At 43.0% G+C, this 25,883-nt stretch overlaps 1 protein-coding gene across 1 annotated transcript; it reads left to right on the top strand.

The window, feature by feature from the left end:
* Positions 1–280: 280 nt before the first annotated feature.
* Positions 281–25,882, top strand: TCP11 (t-complex 11). The gene is made up of 10 exons (XM_044444729.1): positions 281–2,524; positions 3,504–3,663; positions 5,888–6,020; positions 6,773–6,893; positions 7,506–7,726; positions 10,070–10,206; positions 10,621–10,841; positions 11,127–11,311; positions 12,146–12,309; positions 25,131–25,882. Exons 2-10 carry the CDS (start codon positions 3,525–3,527, stop codon positions 25,358–25,360), a joined length of 1,551 nt encoding a protein of 516 aa, XP_044300664.1. The 5' UTR covers positions 281–2,524; positions 3,504–3,524; the 3' UTR covers positions 25,361–25,882.
* The last annotated feature ends 1 nt before the right edge of the window (position 25,883 follows it).

The following is a 25,883-nucleotide window of genomic DNA, read 5'->3' as shown; positions in this document are numbered from 1 at the left end:
CAGAGGGGCAGCTGGAATAGTTCTTCCCACACCAGCTGCAATGGGGGTGGGGGTGGGGTCCATGTTTGGAATCCCAGCTCCATGGTCAGAGAATCTTGGAGCTGGGACTCTGAAAACCCTTATTCTGCCCCCCCCCCCCACAAAGCAGGGGGGCTATAGGATTGTGCTAGATAAGCTAACCTGCTCCATAGTAAAACTTGAATTTACAGCCAGACATGCAGTATGTTTGCTGTATATGCATGCTCATCACTATATTGATTATTTGCTATAAGACAACACCAGAGAGGATGCTTCTAGATGAGTGTGTTAATGTGCAATCACACCATCTCATAGGTCAAAACTAGTAATTTACTAGAACTAGGGCTCACAGAGATACAGTGCCCACATTCTTTTTGTTAGTTGGGTTGCTGGTGTCATCACCCACCACCCCCTCCATCCTCAATTTTCCTAGTTCCCTTCCATCTTAGCTGCAATCCTCATGGAGATTAATTACCTCAGCAACAATATATTGTTTCTTTTTATAACACAAAATATTTGGGGGTGACTTGGTCTTGAACAGGCAATTAAGACCCATTACATTTACAAAAGTCCTGCTCTTCTGGAGATGAAAAGTGCTACAATGCATTAGTTTTTATGGATCAGCACTGTAGTCTGAACTGAACTGTCTTTGGGGGCATGTCTATTAGTATTGTCATGATGGGTGCCTACACATCAAAATTTACCATTATACTATTGGTCAAGAAGATATCTTCAGTTTGTAACCCACCCAAACCCCTTTTCTTTTTTCTCGTCAGGAAAAAATCAGTTTAAAAAGAAAAATCAGTTTTTTTAAAAAAAAGTAGGAATAACTGGAAAATGATTTTTGATTGTTAGTTTTGGAATCCTGGCAGTATGAACATATTGTCTACTGATGTAGACAGCAGCCCTGTCCTGTGTAGCTACCTTCTAAGTTTAAAACAACTGCTGGACTGATTTGTGAAAATGCGCTGAAGTGCAATAATGGGTAGTGATCAGCCTGGAGCAGTGGGGCTGTGCCATGAGGTGAAGCTATGAGAGAGGTTGCCATGCGAAGAATACTTGGAAAACATTCAGAGAATAGGCTGGACGACTGAGTGGACAAGATGGCATGTCAAGCAGCTGCACATTTTATTGTCTGTTCAGGAGTAACATGGGTTAATGAGCAAAAACCCAATGCACCAATATATCCTACTTTCCAGGTGGCTTAGTGTTATATCTATGGCAAAGACTAATTTTACACTATAACATAGGAACCACACTAATTTCTACACATGACAGTTCTGTTTGCAGGGTTTAAAAAAAACCCTCTATAATATGGCATTTCTCAACACACAAAACTAAAATAAACAGAGCCAATGTTCATCAGATGGTTAGAGCATTGTAAAAGAATACACCTTTCTGTGGTAGCCCCTGGTTATCAAATGCTCTCAAGAAAGTTTACTTAGTGCCAGCTTTGTACTCTGCAAAGCTGTTTCTCTTCTCCTGGACATTTGGATAGTTTTAATAGTCTGGCATTTCAGGGTTTTTATTGTTTGGTTCACCTCTGTACTGAATTTTTGTCCTTTACCATTGGTGATCTTATAGATGTGTATTTTTTATGTATTTATGTTATTAACAATTGTTGCATCGTATTAGTGGAATGGTGCGACTGACATCCTGCACCAGCAAGGAGTTAGACCCGGTGGCCGCCTTGGCCCCTTCTGACCCTACCATTCTATGAATCTGTTTTACGTTTATTGTGTCATCGAAAATCAATTCAGGACTCCTTTGGGTTGTGTGGAAAAAATACATAAAGATATTAATTTTAGCCCCTTCTCTTGATTTATTCCTTAAGGCACGTGGAGATTGCATCCTTTTAAGCATTAGATGGCACCATTGTCTTCGCGGTTGGAGGCCAATAGTCACCCTCAGACCGCCCTCAGACTATCCTATTGGCGGTTACAGAGGGGAAATTAATTATTCTATGGTAAAAGGATAGCTTCCCAACAGCAGTCCGAGGGAGGACTATATTAGACAACAAGTAAGAATAACTTCTGGTGGCTATCTCATCTTAGGAGGGGCCTCCCAATTTGGAACACTCCCGTCCTCCTTAGACCCTAGCCACATTTGCTTCGATTTTTTTAGGGATAAGCGTTACCCACGAAGCGTGGAACAGCCCATTTGTGACAGGCAATAGGGGCACACGAGTGCTCTTAGGGAAGCTGAAGACAGCAGCGAGCTTGCTGACTTCTCCTCTAACGTGCAGATGAAGAATGCAGTGAGTTACTTCCTTCGCGAGACGTCAGCGGGCATTTCCCGCTAGCGCCCTCTCTTGTTTTTATGATTCTTCGTCGCCGCTGGCAAGTGGTCGCTTCCATCCAATTAGAATCCTCCGGAGGAGGTGGAAGGGCGGCCGCGCCAACGGACGCGCCAGAAACAGCAGTGGCCGTTTGGAGGCCGCCAGGAAGATCTGCTGGCTGCCCCCTCTCCCTTTGTCACTGCTCCCCCGCGCGCCCCCCCGGGGAAGGTGAGCGTGCGCCGCGCCTTCCTCCGCTCGCGCTTGACGGCGCTGCTATTCGTCGCCTGCACCCTCCCCCGGTCACCCCGCGAAAGCTGGGTGGGGGGCAGGCTGGGCGCGCGCTCGGCGGCGCCTCGGCGCTTCTCTCTCACGTGCGCAAGTCTATGCGGGGCCGGGCGCCCATGGATCACATCTGCGGAGGCGGGAGGGGCTGCCACGCCCTTTCCCGCCACCCTTGAAGCTGGGAGCACGAAAGCGGGGTTGGTGGAAGACCTTTTTGAGGACTGTGTTGCTTTGAAGTAGAGACGCATCTCTGCCCGCGAGCGTTTAGAACACACTCCAAACCACCCTTCCCTAACCTGGACTACAGCTCCTATCATCCTCGGCCACCCTAGCTATTGCCTGGGAGGATGGGAGTTGTGGGCTCAAGGTTGGTGGCTTGAGCTCGAAACAAATGCCATTTGTTTTTTTGACATAAGCAGTTTTCCTTATTTTTTCCTCTGTACACATTCAGATTTGAAAATTAAATGTAGAATAGGGGTATCAAACGATACCAATTTTTCCAAGGGAAATACGTGGCTAGTCCCTTACAACCATGTTTCTGGGTGCTCTAGAGCTTGCTTCTCTGTTGCCTCCCCATTCATTTTTCCTTCTTGCGTTGATTATATTGTACACCTGTAGGGCATGGATTACTTTGTTACCTTTTCATATAGAAAAATTGCTATCATTAATAATAAGATACACTCCAAGAAGGAGTACTGGGACAGAACACTGGATTGAATGCAGACTGCACTAGCTGCTTGTGGTAGATGCAATCACAGATGACATAAAATTAGTTACTAGGATATACAAAATTGATAATAGTATTAGGGGGGAAATCATTTTCAGCACTTGCTTATCTAACCTGTCTGTAGAAAAATGGATGCTCTGTGGTTTTCAGAAGTTGCTCTAATATTCCATCTCATTTCCTTAAACCTCTGTCTTCCAGTAGGAATACAGATCAGACAAGATGTCTAATCCTAAAGATACTACTTCAAGTGACTGCAGTGAATCTCAGAACACAGACTGTAATGCCAGAAAAATGAAGGAGCCTGAAGACAGCAATGGTGGAGACATGCCCAACCTCTGTTCACCTGATATTCCACCTTGTATGTGCAATTATGATTGAATGCAGGAAACATCCAGTGTCATTTGTACTTGGGGGAAAATAGCACACCTCAGTAATTGCTATTGTTTTTATTTACTAAACGCATGTCTTACTTTCCAGTGCAAAAAGCAGTGTCAAACTGACTTACATACAAATACAGCAATCCATAACTAAGAAGAAAAAATAAAGTTAGCATGAACCAGATGCAGCACAATATAAATAAAAATAGCATGAAAAGAACATCTGAAAACAAAATATGCAAAACATCCACAATACACAGGACTGCACTCATCCCTTCATGACCTAGAATGAAAAAGCAGCCCATGGCAACTGAGACATAGCTAAGTTCCAAGTGTCTGGGAAACCATAACTTTGCCGGATGTCAAAAAGATGAGTGTTGGTACCAGGCAGGCTTTCCTATTTCCACAAACAGGTATCATAGAAAAGTCCCATTCCTAAAGTATTCCCTCAAGCATCTCTCTGAGTGAGCACAAAGAGAAGTGTCTTTTGCCAGTTCTGGAAATGATTAGTGTTGGAAAGATCAGAACATTCTTTCATAATTACTTTCAATCTGAAGTAGATTGTTAAATTATAGAGGTGTTTCAAATATAAATCTTAGAAATAGTGCAGCAGAGAATTTAGATTGCAATAATTGATGGTATGATGGTATGTAAGGTCCCTGAAGCAGAGACTTGGTTTTTGTTGTTGTATGTACATCATTTTGTGGAATGGTGTGTGTTGAAAAGCAGCTTAAATTTAGATTTGTAAACTGCAAAGCCTGGAACATAAGAGCAATCCAGTCTGGACCAGGCCAAAGACCTGTCCAGACCAGCATCATGGTTGCAGAGTGAGCCACCAGTTGTCCACTGATAGCCCACAAGCAGGACATGAGTGCAATAGCATCCTCCTGTTATGTTTCTGGAAGCTGGTGTACAGAAGCAATGCACCAAGTACAGATCAGAACATTTGCTTTACTATTGATCTTTGGACCAATCCCACACTATCAAACCATACACTTCAGAACTACTTACTCTTGAGTGCAAAAAAAAAAAAAGTTTATAAAAATGAGGTAGATAAAAATGAGTTTTAATTGGATTTTAAAAAATTTAAATTGGATTTTTAAAAAAAATGCTAAAATCTATCTAAAAATAGTTTTCTGTTTAAGATACATTATAGTCCAAAGGTTATTCATCATGAAGTATACATTTTTAATTAAGCATGAAGCTGTATATTTGTGCAATTTTTAAATTTGTTGGTAAATGAATTCCATCAATTCACAATGCCATACTCTCCAGAGGTTTCTTTAAGATTACTGGGCAATTTTTCTATCTAGAAGATATTATCACAGATGCTTGGTTTTATGGTTCTTAAAGCTGTGAATTTGTGTCTGCAGAGATCACAAATATTGCTCTCCTTCAGAGCAAAAATGCTATAAAATATACAGAGTTGAGTTGAGAAAAAGATCTTAATCCCATTGTTCTGTTGCAAATCTTTGTAAACTGAATCAACCCCTTACCTAAGTTTCAAAAAATTCAAGGAATACAAGATTGTTGGGATTGGAATAGATCTGCTCAAGAACCTATGTGTGAGAAGGGAGGGGCAGTAAAAATGAAAGTGAAACCTTTTGAGCAGAATATGCTGCTAGTCTTTGGAACTTTTTGTGTATAGCTGAGGAATATCATACTATCCTTTCCCTGGAGGAGAAAACCTATAATGGCAGAAGGCCATAAAAAAGACCCAATTTGGGAATATTTTAATACAGTTTCTGTACCTATAGGTAAGGCAGGCATGATTGCAAATGAGGTAGAAAACCATGATGTAAATCTACTCTTCATGACTAGTGATTTCATTCAAATCCACCCTGCTTGAGTTGTAGCAAGACTCATGTAGAGAGGGTGGCACATTCCTTTTTGTAAATTATCATGATGGAAATATTTGCAAATTATTATTAATACTCCATTCTCCTGGTTCTTTTTTAAACACTTAGAACAACAGTGTTTTAATTAAGGCCTACACAATTTATGACTTACTAGGCCAACCAGTCCAATAGGATAGAATTATTCTTGTTTTTACAGCTTCTCTACAACTGCATAAAAGGGACATCATAGGTATGTGGCTGCTGAGCTGTGATTGGGTGCTAAAATTACCATTTTCCTTTCTTACATAAATACTCTTGTTACCTTCAGTGCGTAAAGTAAGTGCCATTCTGTTTCTGTTTTGTTCAGCCAGCCCTCTCCAATCTCTTTCTATGTCAGAACTCATAGAAACAGCCAATGAAGTTTCAAAAATGACCATAGCACATGAAATTGTAGTAAATCATGACTTCAAACTTCAAGAGACCAATTTCTCATCAAACAGGTATATTTTATTAATTTCCCTATGTGCCAAACATTTTCCAGTTAATTCTACAAATGTATATTTGGAAAAAAGGCAGCATCGAACAAAGCTATTTTGTTTGCTTTAGCTCCTTTGTAACTGATATTGAGAAGCACCCTCCTTTTCAGCTTTAACTGAATATGTCAGAGCGTATAGAAAGTAGTGTGCATAACTGCTCAAAGCTAAACCAAATGGGTTCAATTATCATGCTTTTCTTACCCTTTAATTTGCAGGATAGCATGGACTAATACTTCCCATTAATAGTCCTTACAGGCAAACAGTATCTAAACCCACTCCTGCAGTATTGTGGTGTTTTAAGAATAAAACAGATGATGCCTAAATACATATTTGCCTAACATGCAGTGAAATGTGTAGTGTTCTGTAAAAATAGTGTGCAATGTTTGTACACAAGTTTGCCTTGCGTAAAGAAATACATGTCAGAACAAACATTTTCTGTAAAGTGTTCCTAATCCAGTTTTATAATCTGCTGCTTAATTACTTTACTCAGGATGGGTAGAAATTTACCGGGGGGGGGGGGGACTCTGAGCCCAAGGTAGTATTAAAGTGTCTGTATAAACAGATCATTTCATCCCTCTTAGTTTCAAAAAGCTAATAAAGTAAGTTATTCATAACAGAGAAAATGCAAATAGGCTTGGAGAATAAACACCTAAACTCTGCTTTTCAAATTCTAGAAGGAAAAATGTTAACAGTGACTCTTTTTGGCTCCCTAATAGTTTGAAAAGCAGAGTGAAAGAGACACTGCACAAAGTGTTTTGGGACAGTCTGCGAGAACAGCTGTCCAAAATGCCACCAGATTATTCCCAAGTTGTCAAACTACTTCAAGAAATCAAAGAGGTGAGTATCAAAGGTTTACTCATGCCTTAGAGCAGCTGTTTGCAACCTGGTACTCTTCAGATGTATTTGACTGCAACTTTCATTATTCCCAGCCGCCACAGTAATTGGCCTTTGTGATAAGCAAACAGTTAATTTGCATGAGGCTGTACTTGGGACCAGAAAGAAAGTGTTACAAATCTGAGTGTCTATTAACTTACTGAGGGGTTTGCTTGTTTTTAATGGAATATGATTCCTTCTCTGCAGGAATCTCACTGCCTCACAATACACACATTTGTAACGACCATTTACTCATAATAAATAACAATTCCAGGTATGTAACTTGCCAGATATACCAGTCAAGTTTGTATTTGACACAAATCAATATGAAATTCAACAGTCAAAATGTATGTTTTCTTATTTGTCATCCACTTTAGTCAAACTTGTCACATAGTAAGGGCATAGTCAATTGTTCAGTTCTTTCTTCTTAGCCAGGTGTGAAATCAAATTAGCCTGGGGAATTGAAGATTAACCACTCCCCTTCACCTTTGAATTTATGACAATAATTGAAGGTCTTACATAGTTCCACTATGTTGTAGAAACTGTTTGTACAAATGGGAACACTTTATTCTACAGATCCTGCTCTCCCTGCTTCTCCCCCGGCAAACTCATTTGCGAAGGCAGATTGAAGAAACGCTGGATATGGAGTTGATAAAACAAGAGGCTGAACATGGGGCTTTGGACATCCCCAACCTTACCACATACATCTTGGGTACAATGGCAATCTTATGTGCACCTGTTAGAGATGAAGAAGTGCAGGGTCTACGAGTTATTGCAGACCCTGTTCATCTGCTCAGGTGGGCACCATTGGCTTGGATAAGGCTAATTCTAAAAAAGTAATGTATATTTTATTAAAATTATGTTAATGCAAGCTCCATAATCTTGCTACCATAGATGTGCATTATTCCTGTCACTTGAGCTCCTTGGGATTTTGGTTGTACTTCTCAGTTAAGTGTGCATGAAGGAAGGTGTAGAAATATTTTTATTTATCATTTTCTTAAGCATTATAAAGATAAATAAGCATTGACGTTCAGATGATTGTCCTTATTACTATAAAACATGGGCAAGATCTGGTTCTGTCATAACTCTAAACTATACATTTAGCACTATATGCAGGAGCAGCAGTGAAATTTGGACTTGCTTCCCTCTCCAGCACAGCTATTAAAGTGGAGACATGTGCTTCCAATTTTAAACTAGACAATGTTTCTCATCATGTCTGAATTAGAGGAACTTTGGTTAGTTCAAGCAGCCAGTAACATAAACTGCTTGTTTGAACAAACTATAGTATAAACTAACCAGAATTCCCCTGCAGTTTGTACATGATAAGAAATCTTAGTTGGTTGAAAAAAGGAAGCCAAAATCTCCCATACTGGACAAGGAGCAGGGAGTGCTTAAGTCTAAAAATTGCAGCTTGTAGTGTACATCATAAAACTATGGGTTTAGTGTTACATTTGAAAAGAGACATTACTGAAAAGACCAAAATACAAGCTATTTAAATTCTCTAATACAAGACATGACCATTAAACACACACAGTAATTCCTCACTTTTTTGGCTGAAGGGCAGAGCTGAGCAATGAAACAGTTCCTAGATCAAGCTGGTTTTCTAAAGGCAAGTTTGTGGTGCAAAATTTGCATAATTTATTACGTTGACAACAGTATTTAGCTTCATGGTTTATTTGGTAAGATAAATGGTGAAATGATAGGCAATTAGGTACTGTCGGACTGAAAAAAAGAAAGAAATGGGCCCTGTTTTTCTGTACATCTACACTGCAGAGCACCAAGTATATACAGCGTGCGTGTGCACACGCACACACAGACAGCATATACAACATATAGCTCTCATTCATGCGTATTCAAAAATAGAATACAGTTTATTTTTCTTTGCAGTGGTGTATAACAAGGTAGTACCATTCTACAAGGAAACTTAGTGGTACCTCTAGCTCCTCTCCCTGTGAATCTGTGTAAAAACACTTGGCTGACCAAAATTGGTCATCTGACCATTTTGAAGGGCAGGAGGAGCACTGATGTGTGGAGGGTTACGGGCAGTTACATTGGATGATGTCCTAGATAACCTTTCAGTGCATAAGTGCTTTGGCACAGCACTGTGCCTTATTTACTGCTGAGTAAATTTCCTTAAGTATTTAGATTCTAAGATTGCTCCAGTACATCTAGGTCAGTGGTGGCGAACCTATGGCACGCGTGCCACAGCAGACACACAGAGCCCTCTGTCGGCACGTGAGCCAAGTTGCCCCAGCATCGCCCCAGCAGCCAAGCATCAAATAACAGTGCACACAGGGGCCATGCGCATGCTCAGAAAGGTGTAGTGGCGTCAAGCAATGATGTCACGAGTCGTGACTCATTAGCCGCAACTTGTCCAAGCTTTCGCAAGGCCAGTCCGTGTACTGCCAAGGATATATTTGCTTGAACTGGCTGTGAGTTTTAATACATTTGGTTGTATTAACACAAGGTTTTAGCTTTGAGTTTTCTTATGAAAAATTGAAATTTAATATCTAAGATTTAGCAGAGGTGTTCTAATTAAGAGACTGCGATTCTTTTAATCTTGTGCTGTCCCCCTGGTTTGACAAATTATCAGCATGCATACAACAGCAAAGATCACTTTAATTGTGCAAAAGCACGCCAAATGCAAACTTTTACCTTTCAATAAAAAGCTGTTTGTATCATTGAAAACTCTGTTATTGTGCTTTTCTTTTAAGACAAAATATGTTAATGTGTGAGTTGTTTTTTCTAAACTAAAACCTCAGTATTCAGGTTTTATTGCAGTGTTTATCGCACTTTGCAATAAATGGGTTTTGGGTTGCAGTTTGGGCATTCGGTCTCTAAAAGGTTTGCCATCACTGATCTAGATGGATCAGCACCATCCTTTAGCTGAGTTGCTTCTGTTAATGTTGCACTCATTCTTTGATGAATAACATATTAGAACATTAAACAAGGGGGGTTGTTTTTCTTTTTGCCTAGCCCTTTCATGGGTCCTTAAAAAGCAGTTAAATGGAGTTAAATCTGTTACAGCAGGAAATTACATGAATGCTATTAAAATATGGCTAATTTAATACTCTCAATGTTATCATTGCTAGAATGATGGTTTAACTGATAATTGAGTTTGTTTTTGTTGCCTGTGGTAGAGAGCTGTTCCGAGTTCTGGACTTAATGAAAATGGATATGGTAAATTTTACCATACAAAGCCTTCGACCCCATCTCCAGGAGCACTCTGTCCAGTACGAGAGGAACAAATTTCAGGAGCTCCTGAACAAACTACCAGGTGGGTAGTGAAAAGCATAGTAAAAGAAGTTTACTAGAGTTTTGTTGGGGTTAACTCACACCATGAGTAAGCCATATGTGCATGTGTATGCATGCTCACACGCACAATTACAAGCATTTAAATAGCTGCTACAGTCCTGCTGTGATGGGGAGCTGAAAGGATGCTCTGGATGGGTATGCTCTTCCAACATGCCTCATCAGTTTTGAGGGCAGTGTAGCCAAGGTAATGCCAGTTTCAAACTATAATCATAAGCAAACTGGCAAACTTATTCGTGATTAGTAAAACTATAGAAGATATAATGTGAATAGCTTTCGCCACACCAGTAAGAGTTTAAGTTAAGGGAAGAACAGAGAGTACATTTTATACACACAGGAATTGGTTTTGTCTCCAAACCTCTATTTCTCTGATCTTTAGGCAGCCTAGCTTGCACAACAGAGTGGCTGCGCAAGGCAGCAGCTGAACTGTCAAATTTTGATTTGCTACCTTCTTCATCTACCTCTGAAAGCAGTGGCTCACACACTCCCTCCTCCCACATGGCTGCCAGAGAATCACTGATTCATAGTCCTACAGCTGTGCTAAACCAAGCATACATGGATTTGCTGCACTGGGAGCCTGGAAAAGAAGACTATCCTGAGGTAAGTGGCATCTTTCTCATGAGTTTGAAGATATGACCATTGCAGAAACAAAAACACAAGTGCCCTCAGAACTGTTGCTTTGATTCCTTCTGCAGAACTAAAAATGAAATGACCCATTTCCTTTCCATTTCCTCTTTCTTGCCACCCACACCCTTTGGCAATAAGAAACTTGCCAGCATAGCTTTAGCATATTTTCATTTACTCTGCCAACTCAAGTAATTGCAGCTCAAGCATTAGAAATTCCTACACAGGAGCAGAGAAATTTATACTGTTCTTTCTTTGTAGACCCTGCTGATGGACAAAGCCCGTTTACATGCCCTCCAGGTGAAAGTAAATCACCTAGCTGTAATTGCTGCAGTCTTACTAGTGAGCAGCAGTACATGTGGAAGTAATATATTCAGCTTGCCAGGATATGGTGATAGGCTGAAGCGGGTAACAAAAGCCCTTCTGGAAGGACTTCCTGATGCAAGGTATAAGCTTCTGGTTTTCTGAAAGCAGGCAAAACTTTAATCCAGTTCAGTCTTATGTAGTTTGAGACAATGGCTTGTAATCCAAATACAAGCTAAAGGTCTAGCAGGAGAGGCAAACAGGAACCAGGACCAGAATTATCTAACTCCTCCTTCCTCCATTCTATTTATGATCAACTAGTGACCAGCTTGGGGATGTGGGTGGCTTAGTGGTTTCAACTGCTGTGCTACTAGGCTTGTCGATCAAAAAGTTGACAGTTCAAATCTGTGCAACAGGGTGAACAACCCCCCCCCCGCTCTTTCCCAGCTCCTGCCAACCTAGGAGTTAAAACGCATGAAAATGTGAGTAGATAAATAAGTACCACTTTGCTGGGAAGATAACAGCATTCTGTGTGCATGGCACTTAGTCAAGCTGACCACATGACCATGGAAACTCTGTGGACCAACGCTGGCTACCTCAGCTAAGAAACAGAGATGAGTCAGACACTACTGGACTTAATGTCATGGGGTAACCTTTACCTTAGTGACTAGCTACTGCAGTCCCTCTATGCAGATCACTTCCTTATCATAAAATTAAGAGGGGAAGTCATGTCCACTTTAGTTGGGACAGCTACAGATTGAACAGTGTGATTATATAAGGGGCAGACAGCAAAGACAGAAGATGAACAGTAGTACAGTGCAAGCCAAAATAGGGGTACAGTTCTCTGAAGTGAAGGTGGAAAATTTATGAATAATGTTATTTCTCAGTCCTACCCCAAAAACAGGCAAGTAGAGAATTTCTTCCTAGTTAAGAGTCAGTGGGTAGAGTGACAATGCCCTCATCTATGAATGACTTAGGTTAGAAGATGCTTTACTGGATATCAGCAATCAAATACACCAGGAAGTAAACAGAATCCTCCTCCAGTTGGGGTACCCTGCTCTTAGCACTGACAAAAGTGCTTCACTTAAAGGTCAGCTGAGGAGCCTTGCAGATAAAGACAATGCACTGCGGCTTCTAATTGGTGAGTCAATATTTGCATATGTTTAATGTGGCTTTATGCTTGGCTATGAAAAATGAGTGTGTGTACAAGCATGAATTTCAGTGTCACTGTGTGAATCATGAATAGAAATGTGAAAGTCCAGGGGGAAAAAACCACCCTGATATATTAGGGATTTTTTTCCCTGAAGCCTTTTTTTCCTGGAAAAATGTAAACTAAAGAATTATGGAATATTTTCTTTTGGAATGATGAATAAACTGTTACAGACCAGGTGTTCCTATATCTACACACCCAAAATGTTTTCCAAAAACTATGTAATACATGTCTATGTGAAACTATGTACATTATTGGATCAGTATAATTCTTGTGCATGGAGGACAAAGCAAATCCTAGGTTGTAAATTGAGACTACAGTTCTCACTTACGAGAGAAAAACACATTTCTGCCTGTAGGGAGCATTACCATTGTCACAAGAGAAGGAAGTAGGTTTCTGTTTCTTCTTTGCTCATGGGCTTCCCTCTTGTTGGTATAGCAGCTCTATTTCTGTCCTCTTGACTAGGCCTCAAAAGATCCAAAGAACAGAGCAACAAGAAGGAGCTGAAAATATATTTATTTGAAAGATAAAGTTTAAATTATCTAAATTCAGAAAACTGCACCATATTTTAATTTCATGAGTTTCTCTTTATAACTCTGATGTAAATCATAATTCACACAGGTGTTTTCTTGATCTCCCCCCCTCGGCCAACAATAGTTTAGTGTTTTACTGGCAAGCTAGCCACGAAACCAATCCCCCTGCAAAATGGTGAGACCAATATCTAGTGTATGGAAGTTTTGCTCATTAAAAATGCAGTTTGCAAATACTGTCAAATGATAGTTGGACGACAAACCATAATCATGTATCATGTAAGAAGTGTCCTGCAGACATCAGAAAATACTTTGTGAATATAAGTGAGGGTGACCATACTTATGAAAGAACAAGTAGCTTTCCTGATGTTCTCATTCCAGATGTGCTGTTTTTGCACTTTTTGTATCAGCATCATAATCACAAAGAATTTCCCAACAGGAACAACAACTTCAAATGAACAAATACTGAAGATAATCACATCCAGAAAATAGTAGTAGGGTTGGGCTCAGCCCTTTCGGAACCCACCCCTCTAGCATCCGTGGACTTGATTCTTGTGCTTGATCCAGTTCTGCAAAGCAAGCTGAGTCAAGAGGAAGTCCACAAAACACACAGACTGCCAAGTGTGCAACTGGCAACCTTCCCCATTAGGAGTGCCTACAGGAAGCAGAAGGATGCAGTGAATGGGCGTACCAGGTACCATTCCTGGAAACCAACTTTCTTCCCTGTTTGCTGCTGGTGGTGGCAGATGTGGGTGCAGAAAGGGGGCACTGCAAGTTTGTGGTAACCAATCTTCTTCCTCATCAACTGCTGCTGGTTGTGCAGTATGTGGGGTTTTATTCCTGGTGCGTGCATGCAAATAGGGATTTTTTGAGGTGGAACACTCAATGAAGGAATGTATCTTGTAGTTTTACAGATGGAGGGCCAAATATGAGGGGAAAAGGATCACAAATTGTGTGATATAATTATAGCTCACCCAGTTTTATTACAGAAGTATTGAATCAGGAGAATAGTACATAAGCTGTCAGTGGTAAAACATGTACCTTAACATGGTAAGGGGGTTGAGAGTGTCAGAGAAGCCAAGAGCAATGCCACCAGGTGGCTAGACTACTCTCCAGGCAGGATCACCCTAGGTAAAATTGGCAAAGCTCATGCACCAGACTAAGATGCATCTAACTCTTCAGGAGGAATGGACACATCAGCAGATTAGAATGGACACTGGTAAAGATGATGGGAGCAGAGAAACTTCTGAAGGACAGCTAATCAGCAGCAGTGGTATTTGAAACTGCCACTGGTGGAGAATCTTTCATAGACAATGGCAGTGATGCTTAAGCCAACTTTGGTTAGTAAAGCACAGCAGAAGGCAATTATAAACCACTTCTGAATTTTCTTATTTTGAAAACCTTATGATGACAGAGTTAAGCTGAAAAAGATCACTAATGGAAACTAGTGTTAAACTAGTGTTAAAATAACTAGTGTTAAAATAACCTGAATAACATTCCTGAGGGATTTAAAGTCCACATAAGGAACAGATTTGCATCCTTAAACTCAGTTGACCATGAGTCAGAAGAACTGTGTGGCTGAAACCAGAGACGATAAGGAAAAATGCCAGTTCCTGTAGCAGAGAGAGAGAGAGCGAGCGAGAGAGAGAGCACAAGTGAGTGAGCAAGCACGCATGCATGCCTAGATGGATGATGGAAGAAGAAATACATTTGCTGCCAGGGGCAGGCAAGAAGCAAAAGCAAAGGGTGACAAAATAGGGTCAGAATCCAGAATGTAACTTTTCAGCAACCGTCATGTAGAGACAAAAGCAAATGTTACAATGGCCAGTGCAAAGGAACAGAAGAGAACAGCAAAATATGAAAACTGAGAGACTTCTTCCAGAAGATCCAAGAAATCAAAGGGATTTGATTAGGAATGCTGAAAGACAAATGGAGACATCCTATCTGAACAGGATTAAAAAAAGAAGGTAGAAGCAATATAGACAAGAAGCAATATACCTTGTAGACAAGGTACCACCAACAGAATTATTCCAAGCCACAAATTCTGAATCAGTCCAAATCGTAATTATGCCAGGAAATATGGAAAAGAAAGCAATGGCCCACAGACTGGAAATGTTCAATATAAATTCTAATCCTCAAGAAAGGAGATGCAAAAGAGTGTAGCAATCATAGGACTATTTCCCCTAACTGTAACCCAAGCAAACTGATGTTCAAGGTCTTGTAACATCTGTAAAAGGTGCTAATATTGCTTTTGTTTACTTTTTCCAAACATTTGTTTTTTCTCTCAAAGAAAATAGAAAAAGGCTTTTTTTTCACTTGACTTCAAAATTTCCAGAAATGTTGCATCTCTAATTCTTCATCGTGGCCTCTGTGCATCACACATACGGGTACTGCGCCTGCACAGTGCCTTTGGCCAGAAGATTGATAGCTAACGGTTTTTGGCGGGAAGCTCTGCTCCCCCTCCCCCTTGTGGCCTATAAAGAGTGGAGCGTCCGCCATTTTGTTCAGTCTTTGCGACCACCATTCACTGTGCCTCGTGCCGCTTTCGACTTTCGCTTTGGCTATTCTTGGTTCTCTCCTTATATATTGCCCTTATACTACTTTCCCCTTACTTCGTTTCCTGCTTCTGCGTAGTTTTTCTCTTGTTATTTCTTCTTCGATCTATCAAAAAAAAAAAAAAAAACCCCCCCAAAAATATATACTTACCCTCTGCACTATCTCTCTTCTTTTTCTTCTTTTCTTCTGCGATGGCGCAGCGAGCGGCTTTCCGCAAATGTGCGGACTGCAGGTCAAAAATGGCACCTACTGACCCGCACAACCTATGCCTCCTCTACCTTGGAGAGGGGCATAGGATGGATAAGTGCGTTCATTGCCTAGCCTTCTCAAAGCAGGCTAGGAAGAACCGCGAGAACCAGCTTCGGAGGCTCCTTTGGGATAGGGCTCTGACGCAATCAGACCCGCTCGTCTCCAACCCAAAACCTGGCTCCGCTTTTGTGGCTTCACCCTCACACCCTTCGGATGAAGGTGCGTCCGCTTCGGTGGCCCCCTCTGCTTCACCAAAAAAGAGGCATGAGAAGTGGAAGCATGCCGAAGAGAAGCCGGCAGGCCATAAGAAGGCCAGAAAGGAGAAGGCCTCTAAGCTTCCAAAGAAGGCTAAGTCCATGGACCATTCCCGACATCGGGACTTGGAGCCGACGGGACCCTCAGTACCGGTGGCGGTTACGATACCGACCCCACCCGAACCGATCCTTCAGGAGGCCATGTGGGTTACCCCTCAGGGTCTCCCCGACGTGCGGTCGACCTCCCGCCTGCACCCCTTCCAACTTTACGGGGGTCTATTTCGGATGGGGAAATCCAGGACTCCCCTCCTAGAGCAAGGTCACCGACACCGATGCCTGCGGTGACATTGGAGACAGAAGCTGGCCTGTCCCCACCAGGGAATTGGAGGAGCCGCTCAGTAGAACAACGCCCGGAGAGTTGGCGTCGTCCCTACTACCAACCTTGGGGAGACCCGCTCTCTGTGGGGTACTACCCTGCTCCCAAGGCGCGATCCTCACCTCGATCCCTGCAAAGCGGAAGCAGCCGCTCCTTCTCGCCGGCGGAGTCATCATCTTCTGGCCCACCATACTACAGTGCTGATTCGGATGACTCTGAAGTAGACTCAACCTCCCTGGATGTCGTGCTGACATCCCAGGATCCTGCGTCACCCGATGAGTCACACGTCTCCTTCGCGGAGCTGATGTCGAGGCTTGTCCAGTCCCTGGACATCAACGCTGCCCAGCACCCGGGACCGTTGACAGACAAGTTTTACGATGTCCGCGGGGAGCAATCGACCTCCATCGTTCTGCTGCTTATAACTACCCTGCGGCAGGCGATGACACAGCTCTGGGACCTACCTTCACATCCTCAGCCGACGTCCAGGAGATATGAGTCTATGTACAGGGTCCGGGAAGAAGACATCCCCTTCCTGCTAAAGCACCCGAAACCAAACTCGGCGGTTGTCGAATCCTCGCAAGGCAGACAACGTCACCTCCACCCTCCCAGACCACCAGGGTGACCTTGCGAAGGTCCTAATCAAAGAAGCCATGCAGGTCGCGGTGCAGTAGTTGTCCACGGCACGTCACCACGTGGACACTGACTCCTGGGCCTTGGTCGGTGCCGTTTCCCTCCGGAGACACGCATGGCTTCGGAATTGTAATTTCCCGGAGGAAACCAAGCGGCGAATAGAAGACATGCCTTTTGATGGTTCCGGGCTCTTCCATTCATGTACCGACCACAAACTCAAGAAACTGCATGAGTCAAGAATGACGGCGCGCGGGACGGAGATCCAGTCACACAACAGACGTAAGTGGTCCTGGAATCGGCCATCCTACAGGCAGTCATACCAGCAGAGACAGCTGCCGCAACACCGCCAGCAACAACAGCATCAACAGCACCGCTGCCCTCAGCCCCAACAGCACTTACAATAGGGCCACCGTCGTTTCGACGATCGGAGGCAGCACTGACGGGACTGGCGAACCACTCCTCATGCTCCTCTAATACCCACCAGTCCAATGTGATAGACTCCCAAATGGGGAGTCGGCTTCGGAGCCGATCCCCAGATGAGAGGGGGGTGGGTATTATCCATCGTTCAACATGGCTATCGAATAGAATTCGACATCGTTCCTCCATCGAGTCCGATCCGGTCTACTTCATGTTCGCCAGTACTTCTCAACGAAATACATCAACTTCTCCTTAAAGGAGCGATTCGTCAAGTATTTCCATTTGACGGACTTCACGGATTCTATTCCAGATACTTTACGGTCCCCATGCAGGATGGTGGTCTATGTCCGATTTTGGATTTACGGGACTTGAATAAGTTTATTATACCGAGAAAGTTTCGTATGACCACCTTTCAAAACATTTTGCCGTTGTTAAGGAGAGGGGATTGGTTCGCCTCACCGGACCTGAAGGACGCCTACTTTCATATTTCAATTCATCCAACTTACAGGCGTTTCCTCCGTTTTGTTGTTGCAAATCAACTTTACTAGTTCACAGTTTTACCCTTTGGACTGGCTACGGCTCCGAGAGTTTTTACCAAATGCATGGCTCCTGTCTGTGCCTTCCTATGCCTTCAGGGCATACAAATTTACCCGTACCTTGATGACTGGCTGTTAGTCTCACAATCCAGAGAAGGACTCCTAGACACCATCCATACAACCCATACCTTACTAGATAGTCTGAGCCTACGTATTAATACAGAGAAATCTTCTCTTCTTCTGACACAGATGCTCACCTTCATTGGAGCCCGCTTGGATTCGACGTTGGAGAAAGCCTTCCTCCCTCAGGACAGACAGCAGACTCTCGCTCACCATATCCATCGAATCCGACGAGAGGGAACGGTTACGGCGAGATCCATCCAGAGGGTCCTGGGGTATATGGCCTCCTCAGTTGCCGTAGTTCCACATGCCAGACTTCGGCTTCGCCCACTACAACTATTCTTCAACAAGGTGTATCATCCACAAAGAGACCCACAGTTGAAACGGATTCGGATCCCGTCTTCCGTGCTCCACTCCCTGTGCTGGTGGCTGAAACTGACCAATCTCATGATGGGAGTCCCCTTCAGGGCACGACCTCCTTCAATAACTCTCGGTACCGACGTGTCTCTCCTAGGATGGGGGGCGATATACTCTGGCCTGTCTACCCAGGGAACGTGGACTCATCTAGAATCCACGAGTCATATCAACTTCCTAGAGCTGCTGGCAGTCTTCGAAGCCCTTCGTTCTTTCGAAGACCTCCTTCATCATCGGATCGTTCAGATAACTTTGGACAATATAGCGACCGTTTTTTATCTGAACAAGCAAGGAGGGACGAAGTCAGCAACCTTAGCCAGGCTTTCTATGAGAATTTGGGACTGGTGCATTCAGAGACACATTACTCTGACGGCCGTTCATCTGGCTGGCACAGACAACGTGCACGCGGATCTTCTCAGCAGACACATCTTCACTTCTCACGAGTGGGAACTGGATCCTCGTACGCGCAACCACCTTTTCAGGCGCTGGGGGTTCCCCGATGTGGACTTATTCGCTACTCGACGGAACAGGGTATGCGAGACTTACTGTTCCAGAGCGGGAGTCGGACAAGCATCCCTAGGGGACGCATTCATGATCCCTTGGGACAACATCGACTTCTGTGCTTTCCCTCCATTCCCTCTTCTGATGAAGGTCATAGCAAAGATAGTGAGCGACCGTGCATCGGGGATACTAGTTGCCCCTTGGTGGCCACGTCAAGCGTGGTTTGCGAAACTGCTCGACATCTCCCGCGGGGAGTTTCTTCATCTTCCGGCACTTCCATATCTTATAACGCAAATGGACGGCACACTTCGTCACCCGGACTTGCTCTCATTGAACCTGACAGCATGGCGGATTCGATGATTGACCTTCCATTGGGGCCAACGACAGCTTCTATTCATCCATTGGTATCGACGATTACTTCGACCACTTCGGTTCCGATTCTCGAATCCAACCATGCGGGTGCCTCTCACTGCCACAGTCTCTCCGTACCATCCGGTTCGAGACAGACCCCGTCGAATTCGAACCCAACGCTCTTACACCCTGAGATTCAGCATATTATCGACTCTGCCCTAAAGCCGTCCACAAGGAAGTCACATATGGCTAAATGGAAACGTTTTTCCACCTTCGCCGAGTCTCATTCGTTCTCCCCACTTCTCATCAATCGAACAAATTCTTCAGTTCCTTCTGGAGTTGCATCACTCTGGACTGAAGCCGTCTTCTATTAAAGTGTATATGGCCGCAATAGCCTACTACCGTGGCTTAGTCGACGGATCACCCCTATTTTCTCATCCTATCCTCGAGATTTTTGAAAGGACTGTATAATCTTAATCCATCGATTAGACCGGTTATGCCCACGTGGAGCCTTTCTGTAGTTCTACAAGCCCTTATGAAGGCCCCCTTTGAACCTTTGGTGACTGTGGATCTCTGATTAGTTTCTTGGAAGACGGCGTTCCTTGTAGCTGTCACGTCAGCCCGGAGGGCCAGTGAACTTTGTGCCCTCTGTGTCGACCCTCCTTATCTAAACTTCCACAGAGAAAAGGTCGTTTTACGTCTTGACCCATCTTTCTTGCCCAAAGTCTCTACACCTTTCCATACAAGACAAGACATTGTACTGCCTGCCTTTTTTCCATCGCCGTCGAATCCCTTGGAAAGATCCTTGCACTCCCTCGACGTTTGGCGTTGTTTAGCCTTTTATCGATCGTGAACAGAGTCTATTCGGTGATCCAATAAACTGTTCATCAAATATTCAGCTAGAGATCAGGGCGACCCAGTCACTCCACAAAGGCTTTCTAAATGGATAGTCCACACTATTGTCTTGTGTTATCAGTTAGCTAAGCTCGAATTGCCTTCAGTTCCTCGAGGCCATTCTACTAGAGCTGTCGCTACATCTTCTGCATTCGCATCCGGGGTTCCGATTGATGAAGTCTGCAGAGCTGCTACTTGGGCGAATCCCTGCACTTTCGCCAAGCATTACCGTCTCGATGTTTGGGCTCGACGGGACTGCTCCTTCGGTAGAGCTGTTCTCTTCTCCGTCCTTCGATGAGGACACCTTCCCTCCTCCTTTGATGGTAAGCTTGTTAATCTACCCATATGTGTGATGCACAGAGGCCACGACAAAGAAAAGCAGGTTGCTTACCTGTAACTGATGTATAAAGAGTGTTATATGAACATGGTATCATTATGCCAGCTCTGATTGGCTATTGGCATTATCACAGAGGGCATATGTAACCAGTGTATAATGAGGATAGTGCTTAGCACCTTGCACTCTTTGATAGATGATAAGCACTGGAACTCCTTCATGGGTCACTGCCTTGTTGTGGTGAAGGGACTGGCGTAGCTCAATGAAGCTATGAGCTATGCTGTGCAGGGCTACCCAGAATGAACAGGTCATAGCAGAGAGCTCTGACAAAACGTGATCCTCTGGAGAAGGAAATGGCAACCCACTCCAGTATCTTTGCCATGAAAACCCCATGGACACCACCAAAAGGCAAAAAGGTATGATGCCGGAAGATGAGCCCCTCAGGTTGGAAGGTGTCCAATATGCTACTGGGGAAGAGCAGAGGGCTAGTACTAATAGTGCCAGAAAGAATGAAGCGACTGTATCAAAGCCGAAAGGACACTCAGTTGCAGATGTATCTGGTGGTGAAAGGACAGTCTGATGCTGTAAAATCTATACTCCATAGGAACCTGGAATGTAAGATTCATGAATCAAGGCAAGCTGCATGTGGTCAAACGAGATGGCAAGACTGAACATCGACATCTTAGGAATCAGTGAACTAAAATGGACAGGAATGGGTGAATTTAATTCGGATGACCATCAGGTATGCTACTGCAGGCAAGAATCCTTCAGAAGAAATGGAGCAGCCTTCATAGTCAATAAAAGAGTAGGAAAAGCAGTACTGGGATACAATCTCCAAAATGACAGAATTATCTCAGTTCGACTTCAAGGCAAACCATTCAACATCACAGTTGTCCAAGTCTATGCCCCAATCACTGGTGCTGAAGAGGCTGGAGTTGACCAGATCTATGAAGGCCTACAACACCTTCTAGAAATAACACCAAAAAATGATGTCCTTATCATCATGGGGGATTGGAATGCTAAAATAGGAAGCCAAAAGATAACCGGAATAACAGGCAAGTTTGGCCTTGGAGTACAAAATGAAGCAGGACACAGGCTGGTAGAATTTTGTCAAGAGAATATGCTGGTCATAGCAAACACTCTTTTCCAACAACCCAAGAGACGACTCTACACATGGCCATCACCAGATGGTCAACACAGAAATCATATTGACTATGTGCTCTGCAGCCAAAGATGGAGAAGCTCTATACAGTCAGTAAAAACAAGACCAGGAGCTGACTGTGGCTCAAATCATGAGCTTCTTGTTGCAAAATTTAGGCTTCTTGTTGCAAAATTTAGTGAAGAAAATAGGGAAAAGCACTAGGCCACTCAGGTATGACCTAAATCATATCCCTGATGAATAGATTTAAGGAATTAGATCTGATAGACAGAGTGCCTGAAGAAATATGGATGGAGGTTCACAACAATTGTACAAGAGGTAGCAACTAAAACTATCCCAAAGAAAAAGAAATGCAAGAAAGCAAAATGGCTGTCTGAGAAGCTTTAAAATAGCTGAGGAAAGAAGGGAAGTGAAAGGCAAGGGAGAAAGATACACCCAACTGAATGCAGAATTCCAGAGAATAGCTAAAAGAAATAAGAATGCCTTCTTAAATGAACAGTGCAAAGAAACCAGAGAAAACAATAGAATAGGGAAACCAGAGATCTCCTCAAGAAAATTGGAGATATGAAGGGAATGTTTCATGGAAAGATGGGCATGATAAAGGACTAAAATGGCAGGGACCTAACAGAGGCAGAAGAGATTAAAAAGAGGTGGCAAGATTACACAGAAGATCTATACAAGAAAGAGCTTAACGTCCCTGATAACCACGATTGGGTGGTCGCTGACCTCGAGCCAGACATCCTGGAACGTGAAGTCAAATGGGCCTTAGGAAGTCTGAGCAACAACAAATCTAGTGGAGGAGACAGTATCCCAGCTGAGCTATTCAAAATCTTAAAAGACGATGCAGTAAGAGTGCTACACTCAATATGCTAGCAAACTCGGAAAACTCAACAGTGGCCACAGGATTGGAAAAGGTCAGTTTACATTCCGATCCCAAAGAAGGGCTGTGCCAAAGAATGTTCAAACTACTGCACCATTTCACATGTTAGCAAAGTTATGCTCAAAATCCTACAAGCTAGCCTCCAGCAGTATGTGGACCAAGAACTACCAGAAGTATAGGCAGGATTTCGAAGAGGGAGCGAAACTAGAGATCAAATTGCTAGCATACGCTGGATTATGGAGAAAGCTAGGGAGTTCCAGAAAATCATCTACTGCTTCATGGACTATGCTAAAGCCTTTGATTGTGTGGATCACAACAAACTGTGGCACGTTCTTAAAGAGATGGGAGTACCAGACCATCTTATTTGTCTCTTGGGAAACCTATATGCGGATCAAGAAGCAACAGTGAGAACTGGGTACGGAACCACTGATTGGTTCAAAATTGAGAAAGGAGTTTGGCAAGGCTGTATACTGTTGCCCTGCCTGTTTAACTTATATGCAGAGCACATCATGAGAAAGGCGGGGCTAGATGAATCACCAGTTGAAATTAAGATTGTGGGGAGAAATATCAACAACCTCAGATATGCAGATGATACCACTCTAATGGCAGAAAGTGAAGAGAATCTAAAGAGCCTCTTGATGCTGCTGAAGGAGGAGAGTGCAAAAGTTGGCTTGACACTCAACATTAAGAAAACTAAGATCATGGCATCCGGTCCTATCACTTCCTGGCAAATAGATGGGGAAGAAATGGAGGTAGTGACAGTTTTTATTTTCCTGGGCTTCAAGATCACCACAGACGGGGACTGCAGCCAAGAAATTAAGAAAGACTTGCTCCTGGGGAGGAAAGCTATGGCAAATCTAGACAGCATACTAAATAGCAGAGACATCACCCTGCCAACAAAAGTGCATATAGTCAAGGCTATGGTTTTCCCAGTTGCAAGGTATGACTCTGAAAGTTGGACCATAAGGAAGGCTGAGCGCCAAAGAATTGAGTCCTTTGAATTGTGGTGCTGGAGGAGACTCTGAGTCCCTTGGACTGCAAGGCGATCAAACCGGTCAGTCCTAGGGGAGATCAACCCTGACTGCTCTTTAGAAGGCCAGATACTGAAGATGAAACTCAAATACTTTGGCCACCTAACGAGAAGGAAGGACTCCCTGGAGAAGAGCCTAATGCTGAGAACAATAGATGGCAAAAAAAGAACGGGACGGCAGAGATGAGGTGGCTAGATGGAGTCACTGAAGCAGTTGGTGTGAGCTTGAGTAGACTCTGGGGGATGGTTGAGGACAGGAAGGCCTGGAGGAATGTTGTCCATGGGGTCGCGATAGGTCAGACACGACTTCGCAACTAACAACAAAGCACTGGAAATGAGGGTAATATTGCCAAAATAGCAAAAGCTATGGGAACAGGAGTCCAGGGGAGAGGATTAGGGATGGGGGAGGAATCTGATTCTCCATGTCAAAAGTCAGTACTTTCTAGCATTTGTATAAAAATGAAAAACATCATTATTAGCCTTGGAGAAGCACTAAAATGCAGCTTTGCAATCTTCTGTCAAGCATAAAATAAAAAGCAAACTTGATATGCAAGTGTTATAAAGTAGCATGTTCATTCTTGCTCTTTCCCCTGTTATTCCCATCACTGCAACCTCTTAACTATCTTTTGTACTTGTTCAGACCTTACTTTCCCCTGAGTCTGTTGCCATCCTGTGTGGGTGAATGATGCTGTTTTGGCTACATATGGATTTACATATGGAGAATAAACTGCTGTTAGTATACAGGATCCCTTTCTGGAGCAGAAAAATAGAATAAGTTGAAGTGTTTAGCACCAGGTATTCTGTGCTTCCTCAAACAGATTACACTCTAATTCTGCTTGCAAATTCCCAACATGCAGGAAAGCATTTAATATCCTAATTACTAGAAGAAATAGTATGCCTTGCTTGAAATGAATTCACAGGAACATTTTAAAAACAGCAAGCAGATTGGTCAGAAGTGGTGGGTAAAGCACCTTTATAGGGATTGAACCACAAAGACTGTTGGTCCTTTCCAGCTTTGGTGCTGTAAACAATAATAGCTGAAGAAACCATAGTTGAAGTAATATTTTGAGTCATTAACATATACCTCATGAAAAAGTGAATAAAAACCAGAATACCTATCTAGCAGCAATTGTCTGTTTTTTAAGAACATACATTTACCTTAGATATTTAATTTACCTAAGATCTTATGTTTCCATTACTATTGGTGTTAACCATATTGCCACCAGGATGCAGAATACTTATTTGCTATCAGTGTGTGAACGTAAGACAAGTAAAGCTTAGAATCCTGTTTCTGAATTTAAGAACCACTGTGATTAATACTGTGGTGACAATGCATAATCCTCATTCTAGTATCAATCTCTGTATTGCAATACCATCCACTACTTTATTAAGTTGTTTTGGTCCTGTAATTTCGTCCTTATCGTTTTTACTTTTGTGGTATTCAGCCAACTCCCCCACACCCCAAAAAAGGAACAGTTGTAGCAATTAAGACAATGTCCAAATCTATCTTAATTCCTACAGAGCAGCGGATCCAGACTTTTCTTAGGCACTGCTTGTATCCAGGTGGCCAGAAATCTAAGAATCTACTCCAAGGCCTGGCTCCTATTCAGGAAGAACTACTGGAAGTTGGTCAGAGATTTGGCAGCTTGGTTAATCACAACAGACAGGTGTTTGGTCCCTACTACTCAGGAATACTGAAGAAATTGCTGCTTCCAGAGGGAAAGTCTGACACAGGGACAGTATCTTATTAACCATCTCAAACAAGGCGGAGCATGTGACAGCAGGGAGAGGGGAGAAGATGACTGGCAATTGCTCAGACTGTGCTTTGGCTCAATGTCCAGTGTAATCAACTGAGCAGCTGTCCTGCTCTGTGCTTTGATAGTGAAAGCACTTAAACAGCTGGACCATTGAAACTGCACAGTACAGTTACATAAATACCAACTGACAATGCCAAGTGTGTCACAGTAAACCTTTAAACAGCTCAACGCATTGTCTTGTATTTTTAGACCACCCAGTGCATCGACTGTAGTCTAAGGCTAGTAGCCTGATCCTATAGCCATTATATTTATTTCCCTATTTAAATATATACCATTAGATTGTAAGTAACTGGAGATTAATAGTGAAACCTTATACCCATTTACTCAAAAGTAAAGCACAGTGAGATTGAGAGTTAATTTCAAACTGTGTATAGCACTGTAGCCCTAAGTGATTTCACTGAAACATATTTGCAACCATGTTTAGAAATGCAGTATTCTTATAATACAAAGCACAAAC

Source organism: Varanus komodoensis, unplaced genomic scaffold, assembly GCF_004798865.1.
Source record: "Varanus komodoensis strain SLA01 unplaced genomic scaffold, ASM479886v1 scaffold1, whole genome shotgun sequence".
Lineage (NCBI taxonomy): Eukaryota > Metazoa > Chordata > Lepidosauria > Squamata > Varanidae > Varanus > Varanus komodoensis.
The sequence above is the reverse complement of the archived record's forward strand: the minus strand, read 5'-3'. Positions and strand labels throughout refer to the sequence as shown.

Bases quoted from the DNA above. Each gene is read 5' to 3' on its own strand.
- TCP11 (XM_044444729.1), top strand. From the start codon at position 3,525: ATGTCTAATCCTAAAGATACTACTTCAAGTGACTGCAGTGAATCTCAG. The intron at 6,894-7,505 runs GTGAGTATCAAA...TTTATTCTACAG, and splicing joins TACTTCAAGAAATCAAAGAG to ATCCTGCTCTCCCTGCTTCT. The intron at 10,842-11,126 runs GTAAGTGGCATC...CTTTCTTTGTAG, and splicing joins GAAAAGAAGACTATCCTGAG to ACCCTGCTGATGGACAAAGC.